The sequence below is a fragment of the Danio rerio genome, chromosome 13 (genome assembly GCF_052040795.2).
Source record: "Danio rerio strain M-AB ecotype USA chromosome 13, GRCz13ab, whole genome shotgun sequence".
NCBI classification, from domain to species: Eukaryota; Metazoa; Chordata; class Actinopteri; order Cypriniformes; family Danionidae; genus Danio; species Danio rerio.
In genome coordinates, this window is record NC_141033.1 from 35,023,836 (window position 1) to 35,045,009 (window position 21,174).

The 21,174-nt window shown below is 36.8% G+C and overlaps 2 protein-coding genes and 1 long non-coding RNA gene across 44 annotated transcripts in view; 2 read left to right on the forward strand and 1 right to left on the reverse strand.

The window, feature by feature from the left end:
- LOC147834235 (uncharacterized) overlaps positions 1–10,036 on the reverse strand; it is a 385,840-nt gene extending 375,804 nt beyond the window's left edge. For 40 of the 42 annotated variants that reach the window (XR_015506160.1, XR_015506159.1, XR_015506142.1 and 37 more), the window contains exons 1-2: positions 9,558–10,036; positions 7,884–8,092 (exon numbers count right to left, since the gene is read on the reverse strand). This is a non-coding gene — a long non-coding RNA (uncharacterized LOC147834235). The remainder of the gene's footprint in view (positions 1–7,883; positions 8,093–9,557) is intronic. The other 2 variants (XR_015506165.1, XR_015506167.1) reach the window with 1 other exon arrangement.
- Positions 1,422–9,184, forward strand: nt5c1ba (5'-nucleotidase, cytosolic IB a). Its single transcript, NM_001089444.1, is given in 6 exon segments — positions 1,422–1,628; positions 1,895–2,062; positions 3,564–3,693; positions 5,141–5,263; positions 5,383–5,567; positions 7,791–9,184. Coding segments are annotated over 6 exon segments (1,098 nt in total). The 5' UTR covers positions 1,422–1,505; the 3' UTR covers positions 8,160–9,184.
- rdh14a (retinol dehydrogenase 14a) lies at positions 9,554–12,094 on the forward strand. Its single transcript, NM_001006031.1, is given in 2 exon segments — positions 9,554–9,892; positions 10,836–12,094. Coding segments are annotated over 2 exon segments (861 nt in total). The 5' UTR covers positions 9,554–9,649; the 3' UTR covers positions 11,454–12,094.
- Positions 12,095–21,174: the final 9,080 nt, after the last annotated feature.

Sequence of the window (21,174 nt, forward strand, 5' to 3'; positions counted from 1 at the left end):
TTGTGAATATAAATAAATATTTTACGCACGTGAATTTGATTTTATGCACGTGAATTTGGCTACGCATGTGTACATCGTGTCTTTTGCATGAATTTCTTTTGAGGCTAAACTGATTCCATATGACAGAGTCAACAATTTCTTTCAAAATGAGTGAGATTTGGAGAGGAGAACTTTGGCAGTATTAGAACTATTGTTCTAAAACTACTTGTACAGCTAAATCTCAGATGGCTCACTAGCTTAAGCCCTGTTATATTCCACTTGTACAAGCCACACAGCCTTGAAATTTGAAGAGGCATTTAAAGGAAACATCTAATCAAGGTGTTTAACATTGGTTAAAAAATTAAAAAATTAAATACAATTTAACATAATTAAGAATTATTTCTCAATATCAAAAAAGGGCCAACCATCATGATCATGTGGAATTATTTTTCAGGGCCCAAAGCGAGTTTTTTTTATCAGGACACTGTTATAATTTATGTACTGTTAAAACATACAGTACGTTCTGTACTTGGAAGTTCAATTAAACTGATTTACTGTCCAATGTACTGTATGCCTACTTGGTAACCTTGCAGGGTACAAGTCTAGAGACAAATAATACATTTTTATAAAATGGGACTATGCTGAAAGCAATTAAACCTTATTTGAGGACCTAATACCACATTAACAGAGCCTTTCAAAATGGATGAATGAATGAATGAATGAATGAATGAATGAATGAATGAATGAATGAATGAATGAATGAATGAATGAATGAATGAATATTCACAAAAACATTCACAGCATTATCATTGCTACTATACTGTATTTATTCATTTTAGGAAAGGTAAATTTAATTAGAATTTCAGGTCATGTTTTTTTTTTTTTAATGTACATGCAATAACAGCAAAAGCTGATTTAAGGTTTAGATGAGTTTATTATAATTAAATGGCGAAATTATTGAATAAACAATTTCCTAAATGTTCTAATATTGAAAGGCTATTAATGATATTAGTCCTGAACGTTTTATATTCCGTTAAAGACAGAATAAAAATACGCTATTTGTTAAATTTTGTAATTCTTTCTTAGTTCCTTTGAACAATATTACCTTGATAAGGTAAGGGAGCAGTAAACTGTTTTTTTTTTTTTAGAATGAGCGTATGTTTTTATCTAAAGGTAGGCTATTTCACACAAATAACAGACATATAACAAGCAAATAAGACGCATAAGTTAGGCTGTTGTTAAACAGGCGTTAAGCTGTAGTAACAACATAGCCTAAGGTAGTGTTTTTATAAACAGGGCGTCTACAACGCCACCTCCGAGAAATAGAAGCTATTTAAATATTGCTATTTATGGTGCTTTCCAAAAAGAACATGAAAAATATTGCATTAATATTACGTAATTCGTCATGCGAGGCACTTGCCTCGGTGACGTCACTACGTCGTACTGATGCTGAAAGGTACCGTACACCGCAGCAACGGGACGCAGGACATAACAATCCAGTTTTGTCCCTCTGTCACCACTACAACATGAGTAACCCTGATGGATCTGAGAGAGCAGGACAATCCAACTATGACAGCAGCGAAGAAAAAGACTGGGCAGCTGTCAAAGCCTTATTTGACAACTCGAAAACAACCAAGAAGCCGCGTCCGGTAAGCGACTGTTTGTGTCAAAACTGTGAATGACAATGACGCTCAGCGATACAGCATCTACACCACAGTCGACAACATGAACTAGAAAACAAACAACAGTTGTCTATATTAAAAACGAGTGCATTGTAGCTCATCGTGTAGTGCGCTGTCGGTATAGATGTTGTGTCATCATTATGCAAATGACACATACAGGTATCTCATAACGTTATATAAGCCCGGTTGTCTTCTACAGCTGTTGTAAACATTTGCATGCTTTTGGTTTGCAGCCCAAACCCAGCAACGCTGTGACCATTGCAGTGTCCTCGCGCACTCTGTTTAACATGATAAAGGAGAGGAAGGTGTTTGAAGAGGAGGGGCTGGAGAGGTACGTCGCACACCAACTGGAACTCGAGGATCAGCCTTTTCCCCCTGGGGTCTCGTTCCCTTTCGTTAAGGTAACAACAGGTTTCAGCCCTCAAGTATTTTATGGCACAATGCACTTATGATACTATGATATCACTACTGTCTGTTCATAACACTAGTTCTGCCTTCGTGATCACTGTCAGAATCCTGATGCAATTAGCAATGTAACTGGACCCTTACATTAGATTATAATGGAGTAAATAAACAATGCTTTTGGAACCAAACCAAATAAAGAAGTGAACTCCATTTTAATCTAATGTAAGGTATACTAGATTATAATTAAGTTCACTTCTTTACTGGGGTTGGTTCTAAAAGCATTGTTCATTGACTGTTCCCCTAGTGTTTTAAAATAAAAGTTTAAAGCAATAAATTACCAAATCTACAAACTTTCATTTAAAGCAAAATAAGGATAATGTTTGAAAACCAACAGTCTACTTAGCAGTGTTACTTATGGGGTAAAAAACAACAACATAATCCAGATAAAATGACTGCGAAAAACTATTAATTTCTTTAATGCTTGATTTAATTAATGGTCTGAACCAGCGTATCGGAGTGGATGCTGATTCTTTAAACAAATTATTTTATAATTATCATTTAAACTAAAGGGTGTCATGATGGCACAGTGCATTTGCATGTGCTCCCTGTGTTTGTGTGGGTTTCCTCCGGGTGCTTCGGTTTCCCCCACAAGTCCAAAGACATGCGGTAGAGGTGAATTGAATAAGCTAAATTGGCCGTAGTGTATGTGTGAATGCAAGAGTGTATGGGTGTTTCCCAGTGTTGGGTTGCAGCTAGAAGGGCATCCTCTGCATAAAACATATGCTGGAAACATTGGCGGTTTATTCCGCTGTGGCGACCACCCCTGATTACTATGGGGATTAAGCCGAAAAGAAAAAAAAAATACTAGAATTGTTTTCTCCTACATGAAAAAATATTTCTTTTTACTTCAAGAGCCTCTGTTTATATATAATATATATATATAAAATAGTGAAAAATAAGAAGTTCAGAATGAAGAATGGTGACTAGTTGTTTTACAAATTAATATTTACATCTTTTCATTAATCCATTCATTCCTTAATTACCACATTTAATCACCTGACACAATACAGTTATTGTGTACGTATATTTACATTGTACTTCTATTAAAATGTAAGAACATCTATAATTACACAGTTGTCTTTTACCCTACTCTTTAACCAACATTTAAACCAACTCATGCCACAACATGTCCCTAACCTTAACTTAACCTGACCTAATCTGCTGTTCCTTTCCATAAGCATTATCACTGAGGCGAAACACAAAGGTAATTCATAAAACAGCATGATGGAAAACAAATGTGTGCCTCCTCTTCTGCTCATGGACTTTAGAACTTTTTATTGCAGGGCAGGAATCTACTGTTGCATACTTCACTGCAAACTCCAGGAATTGTTTATTTCCTGCCCACTGTTTATGGTTTTAAGTTGCTAAACAACCATAAATCACAGTATCCTTATCCACCTCAAGAGCTGTTACTATCTCTGTTTTCCTAATCAACAGGCACTGATGAATGTAAATGCTCGTTTGAGAGATCTATATCCAGACAGCGAGGAGCTGTTTGATATTGTGCTGATGACTAATAATCACGCCCAGGTCGGAGTTCGTCTCATCAACAGCATCAACCACTATGGTATGGATAGAAAACATGTAATTCTGTCACAGACTTAACAGAAATCAAAACAATTAAAGTTGATATTTAAACAACGTTTTTAGTCTTTATAGATAGCATTCAGTGGAGACTGATAATACTCCATTAGCAACAATGGTTACATTCGATGTAGACGTGGTGTAAGTTCCACAAGACAAACTGCACTGTTTAGTAAATTTAAAAAAAGGCTATGTGCACACAAACTTTTAATTTTCAGCCAGGCAGCCCAAGGGCTTCCAGTGAACTGTCTTTCTATTACAAAATTGTCATGTTTAAGATCTGATTTCTTTAAAAAAAATCTGCGATCTTCACTGCCTGTTAGATATGCGATATAAAGTGGGTATCAGATCAGATAAGAAGCACTGCATTAAAATAGATTTCCCCCTGCAATGTCTTAAAAATATGACAGTTTGTTTTACCCCAGTAATTTCAATGGAATTTCTGCGCTAGCCTGTTGCTACTGACAACACTAGTGGTTACAATGGTCTTTCATCTCGTATTACGCTTGAACAACTAAATAAATGCTTAAGTCTATTTAACTGAATGCTTTAGCTCAGGGGTGTCAAACTCAATTCCTGCAGGGCCGAAGCCCTGCACAGTTTAGTTCCAACCCTGCTCCAACACACTTACCTGTAGGTTTCAAACAAGCCTGAAGGACTCAATTAGTTTGATCAGGTGTGTTTAATTAGGGTTGGAACTAAACTGTGCAGAGCTGCGGCCCTTTTGGAACTGAGTTTGACACCTGTGCTTTAGCTGGACCACCCTGTGACATTAAAAATAGTCACATTAAGCTTTCAACGGAAGTTTATCATTGGCTTTAAAAGCTGTGCATAGAGCCTGATAAACTTTTTTCAAAGACTATGGAATAAGCAAAGGAATGTCACTCATATAGTTCTGAATGGGGGAAATGCAATGGTCAAAATGAAAACTGGTGAAAAAAGCCCCACCTTCTAGTAAAGAGGAGGGACTCGGTCCAGTCGTGTGTTTTATTACGGTTTTTGCAGCTTCCTTCTTATGAATTCTCTGGGATCTGCAAATGCGCTGGAATCTCAGCTAATACTTTTCTCACAAACATGAGAAATGTATCTATACGAAGCTTGAAATCTTAACTTTTAAACGAACAAACTCTAACGGAGTTACATAGTTTGATTGACAGGATGATGGATAATTCCATCCTCCAGAAACTGCCATTAGGAGCTTGGTGTCGTAATCTCATTCCCTTCTAGTATGCATGCTCATTAGCTTCGGTAACCTAAAATAGTTCAGTTTTTGTTTAACTCAAATGTTTAGAAACAAAAATTGAGAGACATATGTTCAATTTCACTGGTTATTCCAAATATAACATTTAATCATAAGCTTGACAAACAGTATTGGAGAATTTGATGTTTCCCCATTCATAGAACCCTTTTTTTTCATTTTCTTTCTGCAGATCTAACCATAGAAAGATTTTGCATGACGGGTGGAGAGAGTCCAATTGGTTACCTGAAGGCCTACATGACCAACCTCTACCTGTCCAAAGATTCAATGAAGGTACAAGAAGCTATCGAAGAAGGTATTTAAAAAAAAAAAAGTACATGATTGTTACAGTATTTAAATGGGATTTTAATTTCAATTAAGTCTTTCTTTAAATAATCAGGCATGGAATATTTGCTTTATATGGCCATTTCTTAGGAATAGCCGCTGCCACAATGTTTACCGGCGACAGTGAGAATGAGCTCAGTGACACACAACTGCGTGTAGCCTTCGATGGAGATGCTGTCTTGTTTTCAGACGAGTCTGAGATTATTGTAAAGGAACATGGACTGGACACCTTTTTTAAGCATGAAAAAGAGTTTGAGAATAAGCCTCTTGCTCAGGTAAACATTAAAAAAACTACTAATGTTTATTATTAGGGTGCATTTATATGAGATTGCAAGTAAAGATGCAAAGAAATAAAACATTCTGAAAATGCAAACTTTTAGATTTAAAGTGCAAGTTCTAGAAAATGATAATATAAATGGTAACAACATGTGTTCTGTCTATGTACCGATGTCTAGGGCCTTTACTGTGGGGGGAAAAGGAAGCTATACAGTGATTTTTGTCTTTATGGAAAAAAACTAAATTAAAACAAAAACAAATTAAAACTTTTCCATCACATTGTTTTCACATACAGTCAAGAAAATTCTGACTTAAAGTGCACCTATGAAGAAAATCTTCTTTTGTAAGCTGTTTGGACAAAACTGTCTGTTCAGTAGGTGACACTTAACTATGAGCATTACCGCCATTCCTTGTACCGCCGCCGCTCTAAAGGGGTAAGAACATGTTTTTAAGGTATGACCGCAGTTTGTGACTATGCCGCCAGGGAACACAAAGGGACGGGATGCAAACAGACAAAAATAGCCTATACAGCAGCTGTGAATATGCTACTTGTAAAAAAAGATGAAACGATAAAACAAAGCATTATAATTCCTTCATTATTCATTAAATATTTGTTAATCCTTTATTATCATTGTAAACTTAAGTGCAATGAGGATTCATTTGGGAAAGTAGAATTAAAGAAATAAAAGACAACTAAAATAAAAATACAAACATACAATACAAACAAATAAGAAGTTTAAAATAAATAAAGTCTAAATAAATAAAGCTGTTTTTAGCCTAAATATAGAGAGATGTTCAGTGTTTGCTATTTTGATAGGACTAAGACAGTCATCAAATAAGCTATTTCATTTATGTTTTCATTTACGTTTTTATTTACATTTTCATTGTTGATTATATTTTACTATCTTATTTTATGTCTCAATTATTGTGCATAATAATAAATGAATAATTAAAAATAAATGAATAATAAAAATAGGCCTAAATAATTATTTATTTAAAGACATTGCAGTGAAACACTAAGAAACGGTCCGCATGATCTAAAGGGCATACAGTATGTATAGTGTCCACTGTCATATTAGTAAGTAAATAAGTAAAAGTTTATTTATATAAACACAGGTGTAATGTGTGACCTCCTACCGGTGTTGGTTAAAAGCCTCGCCACTGCATTCTGCACAACTTACAATCGCTCCATGGAGGATTTGTTCAATATTGGAGTGATATAAACCCAAAAGTATGTTATTTTTTTTTTTAATTTCCTGACATTATACTTCCAAATCCCAGTGATTTTAAAGCCACCGCAACGTGACCTAGTAGTGCGGTTTTCCCCTCCCACTGAATCAATTGACAGGTGCCTTGTTTCTATAATAACACGTATACACATGTCCACAGAACTTTTTTTTTACAAATAAACTTGGATTCAAATATTTTTTACAACTCTCTGTGATGATCTTATAAGTTGAAAACATTTTAAAACAGAGCAAGTTTGTAATAAGGACAGTAAAATCGCTATAATCACCACGGCCGCAGGGTGTCAATAAATGATGGGCAGGGAGAAGCAGCTCATTTTTATTTAGAGCCACAGGGTACAATAACAGCTACAGTATACTCAGTCACCAAAATGGGCATAGCGTGGAGGCTATAATAAATAATCTGATGGGTGTTGAGCTAAAACTTTACAGACACATTCTGGAGACACCAAAGGCTTATCTTACGTCTTGTAAAAGGGGTAAAGTGGGTGCCCTTTTAAGTTACTTTTACTAGAAATGACACATGGCTTCTCCCAAAAGATAATAAGACAATGTACTAGAGGCATCATTTTGGGGGGAAAAAAAACATATTTAGGTAAAAATATTTTATCAAGACACTAAGTCAGAAGTTGGCAGGGGTATGAATAATTTTAGGCTTGACTGTAAATGTATCCTTAATTATCATACCCCTATACATTCCAATAGTATCTGGATGCAGCCTTTATGATGCAAGCTGAGACTGCATCACTCAGCGATGCAATGTCAGACACAATGCACTCAAATGGAGCAAGTGACATCACTGTGACGGGTAGGGTTAGGGGTGGAGTTAGATGAGCCCATTAAAAAACATTGGATGCAGCCCAGATTGCACTGCACCAGGTCTGCAGCCAGACCCCTCTCATACATTCTCTGTCAAGTTTGTTGCATGTAAAATTGTCTTCATCATTAATTTACTGTTTCATCATCCTCTTCTAGGGTCCCCTTAAATGTTTCCTGGAAGCACTGGGAAAACTCCAGCGCAAATTCTATGCAAAAAACCAACGTATCAACTGCCCCATTCGTACGTACCTGGTCACAGCTCGAAGTGCTGCCAGCGCTGGGGCCCGCGTCCTGAAGACCCTACGGAGCTGGGGCCTGGAGGTGGACGAAGCCCTCTTTTTGGCTGGGGCTCCTAAAGGTCCTCTCTTACAGAAGATCAAGCCTCACATCTTCTTTGACGATCAGATGTTTCACATTGAAGGTGCCCAGGAGCTCGGGACAATCGCTGCTCATGTGCCCTATGGGATTGGACAGAAGTATCATAAGGGGAAACGCATAGAAACAAGTGATGCTGAGAAAAAATGAAATGGTTTGATGATCAGCAAATGCCAGAGTCCCATTTCTTTTTACCTCAAAACCTATTCAGTGTCTTAAGACTCCTCTATAGACCATTTTGAGGGACGTAAACAAAAACAATGGTCCCAACGTATTTCCTGTTTTCGAATTTCTATAGCTTCTGAGAATCCAAGAAGAGACACATATTGCTAATTAATGTTATTATAGCTGTTTTAACATGAAGTTAAGATTAAATTGCCCCTTGTTACGGTTATAAAAATAGTTTGATAACAAGCTGGAAATGTTCAAGGGCCAATGACATGACCACATTGAAATGGTCTATACAACAGCTAATATATAATTGTTTACTTAGTATATTAATATATTACAGTGATATATTATGCGATGCACATAAATGAAAGTCTCTTCAAGTCACAATTAATTTTATTTATTTATTGTTGCTCAAGGTAGTATTTTAAACTTTTATCTGATCAAATGGATTTCTTGGAGTGTAAAAACGAAGAACTACGGTGCTCAAAATGACCTAGTATGTATTGCACTGCTCTAACACATCAGCACTACTCTAACATATCAGCGCTATAAGGGTAAAACAAAGCTCTTTCTTTTTAATTTTAAAGACAACAATGTGCAATTGAACACATCTTCCAGCCTGGATCATTAGTTTTTAGCATGTTTAAACAAGAATAACATCTAATAATATCTCAGGGAATGTATTTTCTATTTTATTTATAGTGTAAGATTTTACTCTTCAGTGTAAACATAGCAGATTTTAATGGATGTTTAACTATGTGGTTTTGAACCTTTTCATTGTTGTACTTCTACACATGGACTCAGGCTCTTTCTCCCATGGACGAGTAAGTGGCCCCCCACCAGTGTTCATGAGAATAAAGTAAACTGATAGGATATGTGAATAATCAACTGATTCTTGTATTTTGAATGTATTGTCTGTGTTTACCCTAAGGTGTCAAATTAGGATTAAAAATGACAAATGCTGGATTTGTTCATTATGAACATTAAGTAAACAAGTGCTGTTACGTTGTGTGTATGTGTGTTTTAATTTGTGCCTGAATGTAGCAGTTAAGTTTTTAGCTCTGAAACACGTATTTAAAACGGGTAGTACAATAATAGGTAAGGACTAAAAAAATACATCACAAAAACGTAGGTTCGTGAAGTTACAAACAAAAAAGAACGTACACAATGTATAAGAAACAAACGTTATTTTTTTTAGCTCAGTTTAAAATAACTGTCATTTTAGTTTGATAGATTAATGTTATCGTTATTCATATCGTTGTTATCGTGTACCACAGATGCACGTGGTTTGGGATTGACCCGCAATGACTTCTGGGTTATGTAGTTGAAAAACATTCTTGCTGCTTCCCACATGCGTGAATGTTTACGCCTACAAACCTACTGATGTCCGGGTCGTTGTCGATGGCTCCAGAAGGATCAGCAGTTAAGCATTTACTCCCCGTTACAAACATAAAGACGAAAGCGTCGACATGTTGCGTGGCAAAACTGTTATCGTGACCGGGGCGAACAGTGGCATTGGAAAAGCCACGACCACGGAGCTGCTGCGGCGTCAGGCCCGGGTGATTATGGCATGTAGAGACCGAGAACGAGCAGAGAAAGCGGCCCAGGAGATCAAGCAGGAGGCCGGACCAGAGCATGGGGAACTGGTGATCAAACTCTTGGACCTGGCGTCGCTAAAATCTGTCCGCGTGTTCTGCGAAGGGATAATAAAGGTACCTCACCAAAACAAGCACATAATGTGTTTGTCCTTTTTGGATATGTATAAAGCATAGGGTGCGTACGTTATGGTGCTTTACTGTATAGTTTTCTACTAGTAACAAGTGCTCTATTCTACCAACAAAGAGTGCACAAGAGTCACGCGCTTGTATCTGAAAGCGCGAGATGTTTGGGAGGTGCACGTGGCTGCGCGCGCATGACTAAAGGGCGTAGTGAACCATTTTTAATTATGACAGGTTTATTTTTCAAAGTCTGTTTCTAAATGCATGTTTTCTCATCCATTAGAACATTGTCATTATTATTGCTTAAGAAAAATAGGATTTAGAACATAAATTTTACTGTAATTTAGTTGACTCTTTATTCCAAAGTGATAACTACTAGTGCATAAATAATTAAAACTATTTCAAGCCATTACATTGTTTTAGGGCCTTAAATATTGATTCTAGTTGAATAGAGTAGCCTAATATAGGCCTACTTTAACATTCCACCCTGAAAAAAATATCTTACATGGCTAAAAATAGTTTGTAACTTTAATTTTTCCTATTTTTGTCCCTTCTTTTAATAGTTATTGTTCATTATAAAAAATGATTTTGTAATATCATATTATCTTACAAAACTTACGAAATTTCAGTTGCTGGGATGTAGCACTGATTTCACAGAAAATTATAGAGGTCACCCCATAAAGTTTGGAAAATACAGAAAAATCACATCCATACATGCATTAATAGGCAAGAAAAATAAACACTTGGATAATGTCACGATGACGTATTTCTAAAAACATTTTAAAGGGATATTGTACTAAAAACAGTAAGTTAATATACTTAACGTTTTTAAATTTATCGGTTTAATTTTGTGTAAAAAAACTGATTAACTGAATAAAATGTTCATTCTAGAACACTGCAAAACCTTCAACTTTGCTTTTGTTTGTATCTCTAACAGGAAGAGCCGAGAATCGACATCCTGATTAACAATGCAGGAATTTACCAGTGCCCTTACACCAAATCAGAAGACGGCTTCGAGATGCAGTTTGCTGTCAATCATCTGGGTCACTTCCTGCTCACTAACCTCCTGCTGGACCTCCTCAAGTGCTCTGCCCCAAGCCGCATCATCGTGGTTTCCTCCAAGCTCTACAAGTATGGCGAAATAAACTTTGATGACCTAAACAGTGAGCAGAGCTACGACAAAGCTTTCTCTTACGCCCGGAGTAAACTAGCCAATCTTCTGTTCACGCTGGAGCTCTCGCACAAACTTAAAGAGACGGGAGTCACAGTAAACGCTCTCACCCCAGGAATTGTGAGAACTAACCTGGGCAGACATGTCCACATCCCACTGCTGGTGAAGCCTCTGTTTAACTTGGCATCAAGGGCCTTCTTCAAGTCCCCTGAGGAGGGGGCGCAGACGTCTGTCTATCTGGCCTGCTCTGAGGATGTGGAGGGGGTTCAAGGGAAATGCTTTGCTGACTGCAAGGAGGAACAGTTGTTAGCTAAAGCCACAGATGAAGAGGTGGCCAAGAAACTGTGGGACATCAGTGAAGTAATGGTGGGCATCACAACCTAAATCTTACACTTTACAAGACGTATGTCCATGATTATTTCAAAATTGGCAACTCTGAGAAAATAAAAGCTAACAGATTATCCCCATCATGTATTCTGGACAAACTTTTAAAACATACTCATGCTAACATCCACAGGGGGGAGCTGTTTTTGACATGCATGTATTGTGCATTTGAAATGCTAACTCAGTAACAGCAGGCAGATTTGTAGATATGCTGCAACAGTAACAATGCTTTTGTCAATATATATTTAAGGAATTTATATTTTAATGAAACTGATCTGTTATCACATTTTATTTTATGTTTTTTTATGACACGTTGGCTAAGGCTATACTCAATCTAAACAGGGGGACAAGACTGCAGTCAGTAGTGTACAAGGACACTTCACTGACTGAGACTAAGTGCACATAATGAGAATTTTTGATCGCAGTATTGGGTTGTTACAGTCCCTTCTGTTAAGAGTGGAATGTTTATGCATTTAATTGTACTTTACTTACTCAACAACCTACATGCTCAGTTTTAAGATACTCTAAACAAAGGAAATGTACAGTAGCAATACCTGCATTTCATGTGTGTGTGTGTGTGTGTAAGTGAGTGAGTGAGATATAACTAATAATATTAAAAGAAAATAATATTTTTAAAGGAATAATTGCTGATCAGTGTATTTTGACAGGAATAAAATAAAAGTTTAGTTTTGAAAGGGTTTCAAAAAATTACTTTCTTGTTACACACATACTCGCTGGCCACTTTATTAGGTACACTTTACTAGTACTGGGTTAGCCACATTTTTGTCTTCAGAACTGCCTTAATCCTTTGTGGCATAGATTCAACAAGGTACTGGTAATATTCCTTGCAGTTGCTGCAGATTTGTCAGCTGCTCATCCATGATGCGAATCTCCCATTCCACCACATCCCAAAGGTGCTCTATTGGATTGAGGTCTGGTGATTGTGGAGGCCATTTGAGTACAGTACACTTTTTGTCAGGTTCAAGAAACCAGTCTGAGATGATTCGTGCTTTGGTATGGAGCGTAATCATGCTGGAAGTAAAGGGATGAACATGGTCAGCAAAAATTCTCAGGAATGGCACCCAATGTGGATCGTCTTGGTCCACATGCCTAAATGCATTGAGTTACTGCCATGTGATTGGCTGATTAGCTGATTAGAAATTTGCGTTAACAATCAGTTGGACTGTTGTACCTAATTAAGTGGCAAATGAGTCTATATATATATATATATATATATATATATCCCCGTTTATACCAAATTTCTGTTTAACAGAGAGAAGATTTTTTGCAACACATTTCTAAACAAACGTTTTAATAACTAATTTCTAATAACTATTTTATTTTATCTTTGCCATAATGACAGTAACTAATATTTTATTTGATATTTTTTAGGTTACCTAGGCAGATTAGGGTAATTAGGCAAGCTATTGTTTAACAATGGTTGTTCTGTAGACTATCGAAAAATTTATAGCTTAAAGTGGCTAATAATTTTGACCTTAAAATGTTTTTTAAAAATGTAAAACTGCTTTTATTCTTGCAGAAATAAAACAAATAAGACTTTCTTCAGAAGACCAAGTATTATCAGAAATAGTGTGAAAATTTATTTGCTCTTTTAAACATCATTTGGGAAATATTAAAAAATAAATAAATAAATGGATGAAAAAATATATATTTTTTATTATTATTATTTTCATATGAAGGCTTTTAATTTTTTAAAAAATATTCTGATATATTTGTTTATTTTTTTCATCCATATGAAGGCTTCTGATTCACACTACATGTGTGGTACTACCAATTATGAACAGTTTTCTTGCTAAACATTTTCATTTCTGAGTGTTTATCCTGGTAATTTTGCAGTGTGTTTTGTTTGTGGGAGGCTTTTTGGTCTAACAAATAAATATTGCACTGTACAGATGACATAGTTCAGATTTTAACTGCAGCTTTATTTAATTGAAAAATAGTCTGATGGTTGTTTTTGTGAGGCTCATTAGCAGAACAATTTTGGAATTAGAGCAATAGCCTGCTTTACTTTCAGAGTTCACTTACTGTCTAATTAAGCATTGGAAGAGTGGTTACAGTACAGTTCAACTGTTGCCTACATAAAGAAAGCACACACAGCACACTCTTCATCACCACTGCCTTCAGTGTTTTCTCTTAGCGTTAGCTGTCTGTATATGAGAATGGTAGCGGCCCTGATGTGTTCGTAATGCTTTTCCCACCTGTGTTTGCCATTAGTGCTTTTTCAGGATCATTTAGAGTATGTTTCGATCAGCCAGAAAGCCCCCAAGATATCCCAGCGTTCATCTGATAGCTCCCTGTGAAACGGGAGGTCTTGGAGCGCTTGGCCGTAAAAAAGCTGGAGACTGTTTGTATTTGAAATAAAGAAAATTGGGGAAATTACCAAAGTTAATGGCTTTAATGACGCGTTTCGAAGTGGTGCCACATCAGCGACAGAATGCCAAGCTGCTAAACAAAGTGATGCTTTGATTACAATCACATTAAGTTGTTTCACCTCCACATTATTTTTTTTCCACCTCATCCTGTTTTTCCTCTTCCAGAAGACAAAATATCACTCAGCAAACACCCTGAGGTATATAGAAATTCATGGCAAAGCCCTTATATCTTATCTGGTGGTTTGGCTTTAGGTTAAGCATTTCTCTGGTTGCGTTGCTTTGCTCACCTCAGCTCCATTCGCAGAACAAACCTGCAGCCAGCATCCTTTCCCACCGTTTGTGCTAAGCGTCTCGTCCAACTCAAACACAGAGCTCCTCTCTCGTTTATTATCCCGCATGTTTGTTTTCTGTGATAGAAAGAAGGAAGGGAGATATGAACGTTATTTTTTGCAGTCAAATTTTCCAGCCTTATAAGTTGCTGAAAGCATTTCCAGGATGATGGCACCAGAATGTCTAGGTGGGATCACTCTTGCAGTTCAGTTTTCATTTTAGGAATAAAGATCTCGGTCCTGGTTGGCTTAGTGTTGACAATCTTAAGAGCTAACCTAAAGATGAGCAGTTCAAATGTCAAACTTATGTTCAACAATATAGTGAAGCACTTTTTAAAGTTTTTGTGTGTGTGTGTGTGTGTGTGTGTGTGTGTGTAGTTTAGTTCTTTACAGTCATGTAAAAATACTCAATGTACCTGTCAGCAGTTTCAAACAATATTTGATTTTTCAAAGTAACTCAAGTGCCATTTTCACATCTGCCACATGCGTAAAGGAGAGATTTATAACCAAGCTTTTTCCTTATAAATGCAAAAATGTTAAATTAAATACGTTTTTTTGTGTGTGTTATAGAGAGCCAACTCTTATAATTTTAAAAAGCATTATTTATTTTGCGTTGTACAGCTTAATATACAGAATTTTCACAAAAATGTGCACATGTGTTTTATACTGTAAATCAGGGTGTTTAAACTCGAAGGGTTGTTGTACTGGAGAGTTTGGCTGTTTCTCAATTCCAAGAACGCAGAGAATGGACTTGTGTTCTTGCTGAGACCGGTCTAATGGTCATATCGGAAGAACGAACTTGGGAGACTTCAAGGACAGAAAACGTGTCCTGTGAGAAATGAGATGCTGCATTCTTCCTGATGGTCACGTATGACCCTCACGCATCTTTAACCAAAAATTATTTAAACATTACAGCATTCATACAATGATTTATTGTTTTCCCCCATTTCACAATATATACTATGCATAAAGACTTTACAAATATACGTTGCACATCACTAATAAAACAGATTTTAATATGAATTTCAACAAATAAACACCCTTAATGTGTTTTTTCTTTTATTAAGATTTTCATGGTGATGTTTTCTTTCACCATCTCATTTAGGGAAACTCCTGCGGTAAATAAGTTATATCTCTGAATTTTAATAATAAACCTATATTAAATGCTGCGCTTCCCACCTCAGTCGCAATGACTTCTGGCACTTCTAGAGCGAGTTTGGTGCGTCCTTGACATCAAGAACACAACCGGGAACTTTCACGTGTCCTCTGTACTTGCGGCCTTGAGTATTGGAACTGAATTTTGATGGATGATGTAACATTACACGAGAACATGAGGACTCAAGATCGCTGAAGAACGCATATTGAGAAACAGCCGGTATCTCCAACCCTAATCAAAGACACCTGAAGCAGCTAATTAAGCTCTAACTGGATAAACTAGAAATCTAGGCCCTCCAGCGCTGGTCACCCCTGCTGACAATTTTTGGTCACACCTATAACACATGGTTATTTCCCTCATTTAAAATATAAAACATGTTTAGAGATTGATATTTTTATTTGTTAGTTGTTTTGGAAAACAAAAAGAATGTCTGGTTTTAGACGACAATAATTAATTCGTATGTACCACCCCCATGCTTTACTCTGGGCATGCAACAGTCTGAGTGGTACACTTTATTGGGGTTTCTCCACACCGTAACTTTCCCGGATGTGTAAAAAACAGTGGACTTATCAGAGAACAATACGTTTCACATTGTTCACAGTCCAGTATTTTTGCTAATGGCACCATTAAAACTGAGGTTTGACATTTGCATGAGAGACCAAAGGTTTGGTTTTAGCAGCCTGACTCTTTACTGTATACGGACCCTGTGGCGCTCTTGACAAATCATTTTAGTGGAAACAGTAGTGTTGAGGTGCAAGTTTAATTTTGCAGTGAGTTGGGCAGCTGTGGTATTATGTTTTTTGTATTTTAGATACAATCCGGGTTACCACCAGGACATCCCTTTCAGACAAATTGCTCTTGTGTCCACAGTTACTCCTGTAGAATGTGGTTTATCCTTCTTGATGTTGATTGCTGTAATAGCCAATAGAAGCTTCTCTATAGATTATTGAGAAGGGTATGAAAAGTTTTGGACATGCCACTCTTTGTTCAAAGGTAAATCAAAGCTGATAAATATTTTTTCCACATTGATACATACTCTTGCACATCATAATATCATTTGGCAAAAGTTTGAGTCATTTCAGGTAAAAATAAAAACTAAAAAAACTTAAGAATAAAAAGAAAAGTCAGAATTTGTCAGGGGTATGAACAATTTTAGGCTTTACTGATTTGCCATTTGACTTAATTGTTTAATGCACATTTAATCATCAATGCATATCTGTCCTAAAAAACTAAACACCATGATACAATGCTTTGCCAAAGGGAAAAATGATAACAAAAGGCCTGTAAATCTGGTAATATCCCACTTTATTAGTAACCCCAACCTTAGATCAAACCTGTGACCTTAATGTTTTCAGCCCAGCCTTAACCGTGACTGCACAAGAGCTTTCAAAAACACTTTCAACAGAACCAATACAGATCTGCTGGCACAGAAGCTGAGTGAGCGGTGAACGAAAACATCTTTTCAAACTATTTATTATTCTTTATTTTAGCAGGTAATTTGATTGATTGCTCGCTCTTCTGGAGCAGTGACCTGGCCACGGGTTGTGTGTGTACAGACGTATGGTAGAGTCTTTCCCCTGAGGTAGAGCCCAGTGTTTTGACACACTCTTCAAAACAAAAAAGAGCTTTTCTCCGGGTTTGGAGAAATATTTTGGTATGTAGCAGGCTAAGTAAAACATTTCAGCATTTTTCAGCATTATTCGATCATACTATTCGCACATGGAAATGATTCCTGAGGTGTAAATCTCTTCATGGGAAATGTGTAGATTTCTTGAAGCCAAACTTAAACTGATAACTCAAGACATTTCACAGATTGCACTAGCAGAGCTTTTTGGATGCTTTCCTGGGGTCTGAGTGTGGATTTATCGACATGCTGACCAGACTGGTAAATCCAGGAGTAATTCTTGACAAAAGAACAATGCAACGTTTAAAAAAGCTCCATTAGGGAGGGCAGCTGAAATTACTCAATGTTATTTAAAACGCTACTCCTAAATGTCTTATTTGACTTCGAAATGCTAATATATCGAGATGTCATTCGCTAATATAATATGCATATCAATTGTTTTTACAGGTTATCATCAAAATATAGAGATAAATCTTGTTCTGCTTTAGTTTTTTATGTAAATGATAAAAGCTGACCTTAAAAGTGCTACATCAAGGATTACAGTAAATAAATGGCAAATCACACTGACAGTGTAAATGACGCGAGACAGCAGTGTCTGGAGTCGCATCAGAAATTCAATCTAATAAAGAAATTAGCAAATCATGAAAAATCATGTGACCTCCGAGAGACCTGTCACCTTTCTCACTTTCTAAATGATCGCTTATCAGCATCCAAGCCTTTCATCAGAACAAATGGCAGATCATTACAATCCAGCATGGTATAAATGCAAATCTCTGAGCTGAAGGCGTTTGGGATAAAAACAGCCAAGGGTCCAAACATCATTTTACAGGAAACCCTTAATATCACTCAATCAAGAGCTCTACGGTGAGATCCGAGCCATTAATGTGAACTCTGGGGCTCCATTTTGTCATGATTTACAAACGCTGAACATTGCCGCAGATAGAAATGTGGAAGGCAGGAGGGGTGATTTCTGTCCAAGTGCTTGTGAAAGTAAAAACATACCAAGCGTCCAAAACAAGCACAACTTAAGTTTTAAATCTCAGTCTGAGAATGGCTCGAGCAGTTCATGAGAATCAAACAGTGAAATCGGGGTTCTCTGTGTGGTTCTGGTTGAATGCTTGACCATGACAGCACATATAAGCGTAAGTCAGATTGTATTGGACTTTCCAGGTGGCCAAGTTATGTAACGCATCCATACAAAAATTTAAAGGGAAAAAAGTATGTCTTTGAATAGACAACAACAGGTCATCATTGCTTGCCATTTATAATGATGTGTGTAATGTCTTTGGAAAGACCAGACTAAGATGTTAATATTAGTTTAGATTTAGGTTGTGATGTCAAGTGACCAAAATTCATTGTCTAGCCAGCATCTAAGGACATTATTTTGACGTCCAATAACTACATCAGATGACATTGACATTTTAGGTTGTGTTGAAAAATGGCCATGCCAACATCTTAAACCAATGTCATATTGATGTCAAATACTGACATTTATTCATCAGGTATGGCAACCAAAATCAAATGTCTTATAGACGTCATAAAGGTAACAGCCACACAACGTCAAGCTGTAAAACTATTAGACTTTAATATTTGGATGATTTAAGATTGCGTTGAAAAATTACCAAAATCTAACATCTAGCCAACATCTTAAACCAACTTCACGTTGATGTCAAATACTAAAATTTATCCATCAGGTATGGCAACCAAAATCCAATGTCTGATAGACGTCATGGTGGTAATATCCAAACAACACCAAGCTATAACATCATTAGATGTTGATATTTGGTTGATTTTAGGTTGTGTTGAAAAGTGACCAAAATCTAACGTCAAGCCAACAGAATAAACCAACGTTATAATGATGTCAAATACTGACATTTATTCTTTAGGTATGGCAACCAAAATCTAACGTCAGATAGACGTCATAGAGGTAACATCCACATAAAGTCAAACTGTATCATCATTAGACGTTGATATTTGGTTGCTTTTAGGTTGTGTTGGAAAGTGACCAAAATCTAACGTCAAGCCAACATCTTAAACCAACGCCACACTGACGTCAAATACTGAAGTTTATCCGTCAGGTATGGCAACCAAAATCTGGTAGAAAAAGTCTGATAAATGTCATAGTGATAACGTCCACACAACGTCAAGCTTTAACGTCATTAGTCATTAATATTTGGTTGATTTTAGGTTGGATGTTGGAAATTGACATCGGCCTAACGTTGGGTTCTGATGACAACACAATTTTCATTTCCAAACAAATTGCAATATCTCCACGATGTTGAAGTACAATCTAACATCATGTTGACGTCTTTTGCCTGCTGAGTAGCGGCTGTAATTAGCTACAGAGAAAAAGTAATGGCTACTGAAGCAGCTTGTTTTGAAGTGCAGGTGAGTATGGATTATTGTATCTGTCAATGATGGCTTTTCTGTTGGGGTGTTGAGAAGCATCTCAATTTATACTATGAAGTGGTCCACTGTACATGATGAAAGGATCTTTGATTTTTGCACCATTCAACTGGATCATACCAAAAGGCTGATTTTGACAGCAGTCTTTGAGAGAAGACAGTGATTTATTCATTTATTCCATTCAAAACAACTAATTCAGCAACTAAATGAATTGCCCATTACTTCAAATAAACAAGGAATAAAAAAGTGATTGGGATTTTAAGGAGTGATTACTGTCTTGATGAGTATGTTATTGAATCACTCAATTCACATACATACAGGAAGGAATCACATAGCTGTGTGACAATGTAACTCGCAATACATTGTGCATAGAATGTAAGTTCATTCATTTATTTTCCTTCGGCTTAGTTCCTTTGTTCATCAGTTGTCGCCACAGCGGAATGAACCCCCAACTTATCCAGTTTATGTTTTACACAGCGGATGCCCTTCCAGCTGCAACTCAGTACTGGGAAACATCCATACACACTTATTCACACAGATACACTATGGCTTATTTAGTTTATTTAATTCACCTATACCACATGTTTGCATGAAAACATGTTGGACTGTGGGGGAAACCAGAGCTCCCAGAGGAAGCCCATGCCAACACGAGGAGAACATGCAATCTCCAAAGAGAAATGCTAACTGGCCGGACTGGGACTCGAACCAGCAACCTTCTTGTTGTAAGGCAACCGTGCTAACCACTGAGCCACAAGAATGTTAGTAATTAAAAGTTTTTATTAAAATGTTTATAAATGCAATTCTACACTCACAGGCTCTCACAATGTTCTTTTCTCCAAATATCATAGCTATGATTGCTCTGAAAATACAAGGCTGTATAGCTTATTGTAGTGCTCTGAGACGGGGAAGAGGCCGACTCCAGTAACACATAAAAAGGCACTAGATTTGTAGTGGCACTTGGGGAGTCTACAAAGTTGCTAAGTTGGCAACACTGTGTATTAGTGCCCACCCACATTTTTAGCAGTGCTAAAATCAGAAAAGTATATTTCCGATAGGAATTTTGAAAAACATTTTAGTTCAAAGATGAAAGTTTTTAACATTTATTCAGACTAAACTGGTTGTGAACTATTATTATTATGGTGGCTTGAAAAGCCAACATACTGTTATCTCACTTAAACTTATTATTAGGCTGGCTTGTGTAGCAAGCCAGACTACTGTTATCCTATTAAACTTATTATTAGGCTGGCTTGTCAAAGCCAGACTACTGAAATGCTATTTAAACTTATTATTATTTTTTTTATTTTTTTTTATTAATCTTCTGAGACTAAATTTCTAACTCTATCTCCTCCTAGAGCTTTTGAGCTATTACCACCAAACTTGCTCCAGACCTCCAAACTATTCTGACTCGTGTTGCTATATCTCCTCAGACTGATCCGACTTTCGGTTTTCCGAAAAACGTCCCGGGACTGTCGGAAAAATCCCATAGGCTTAACATTGGATCAAACTTTGTGAGCTCAAAACTCTGCATCAGACTGTCACACAGACTTCTAACTGGGCTCATTTAACTCAGACTATCAAACTGCCAATGACTGATCACCTTTAAACTTTCTAGCCACGCCCTAGCAACCACTTTTGGACCCTAGTAACTGTCCCATAGACTTCTATTCAAAAGACTCTCATTGACTTAACATGGGATCAAACTTTGAGCTCATAACTCTGCATCAGACTGTCCTACAGACTAATGGCTGAGCTCATTTAACTCAGACTACCAAACTGCCAATTACTGATGAGCTTTTAACTTTCTAGCCACTCC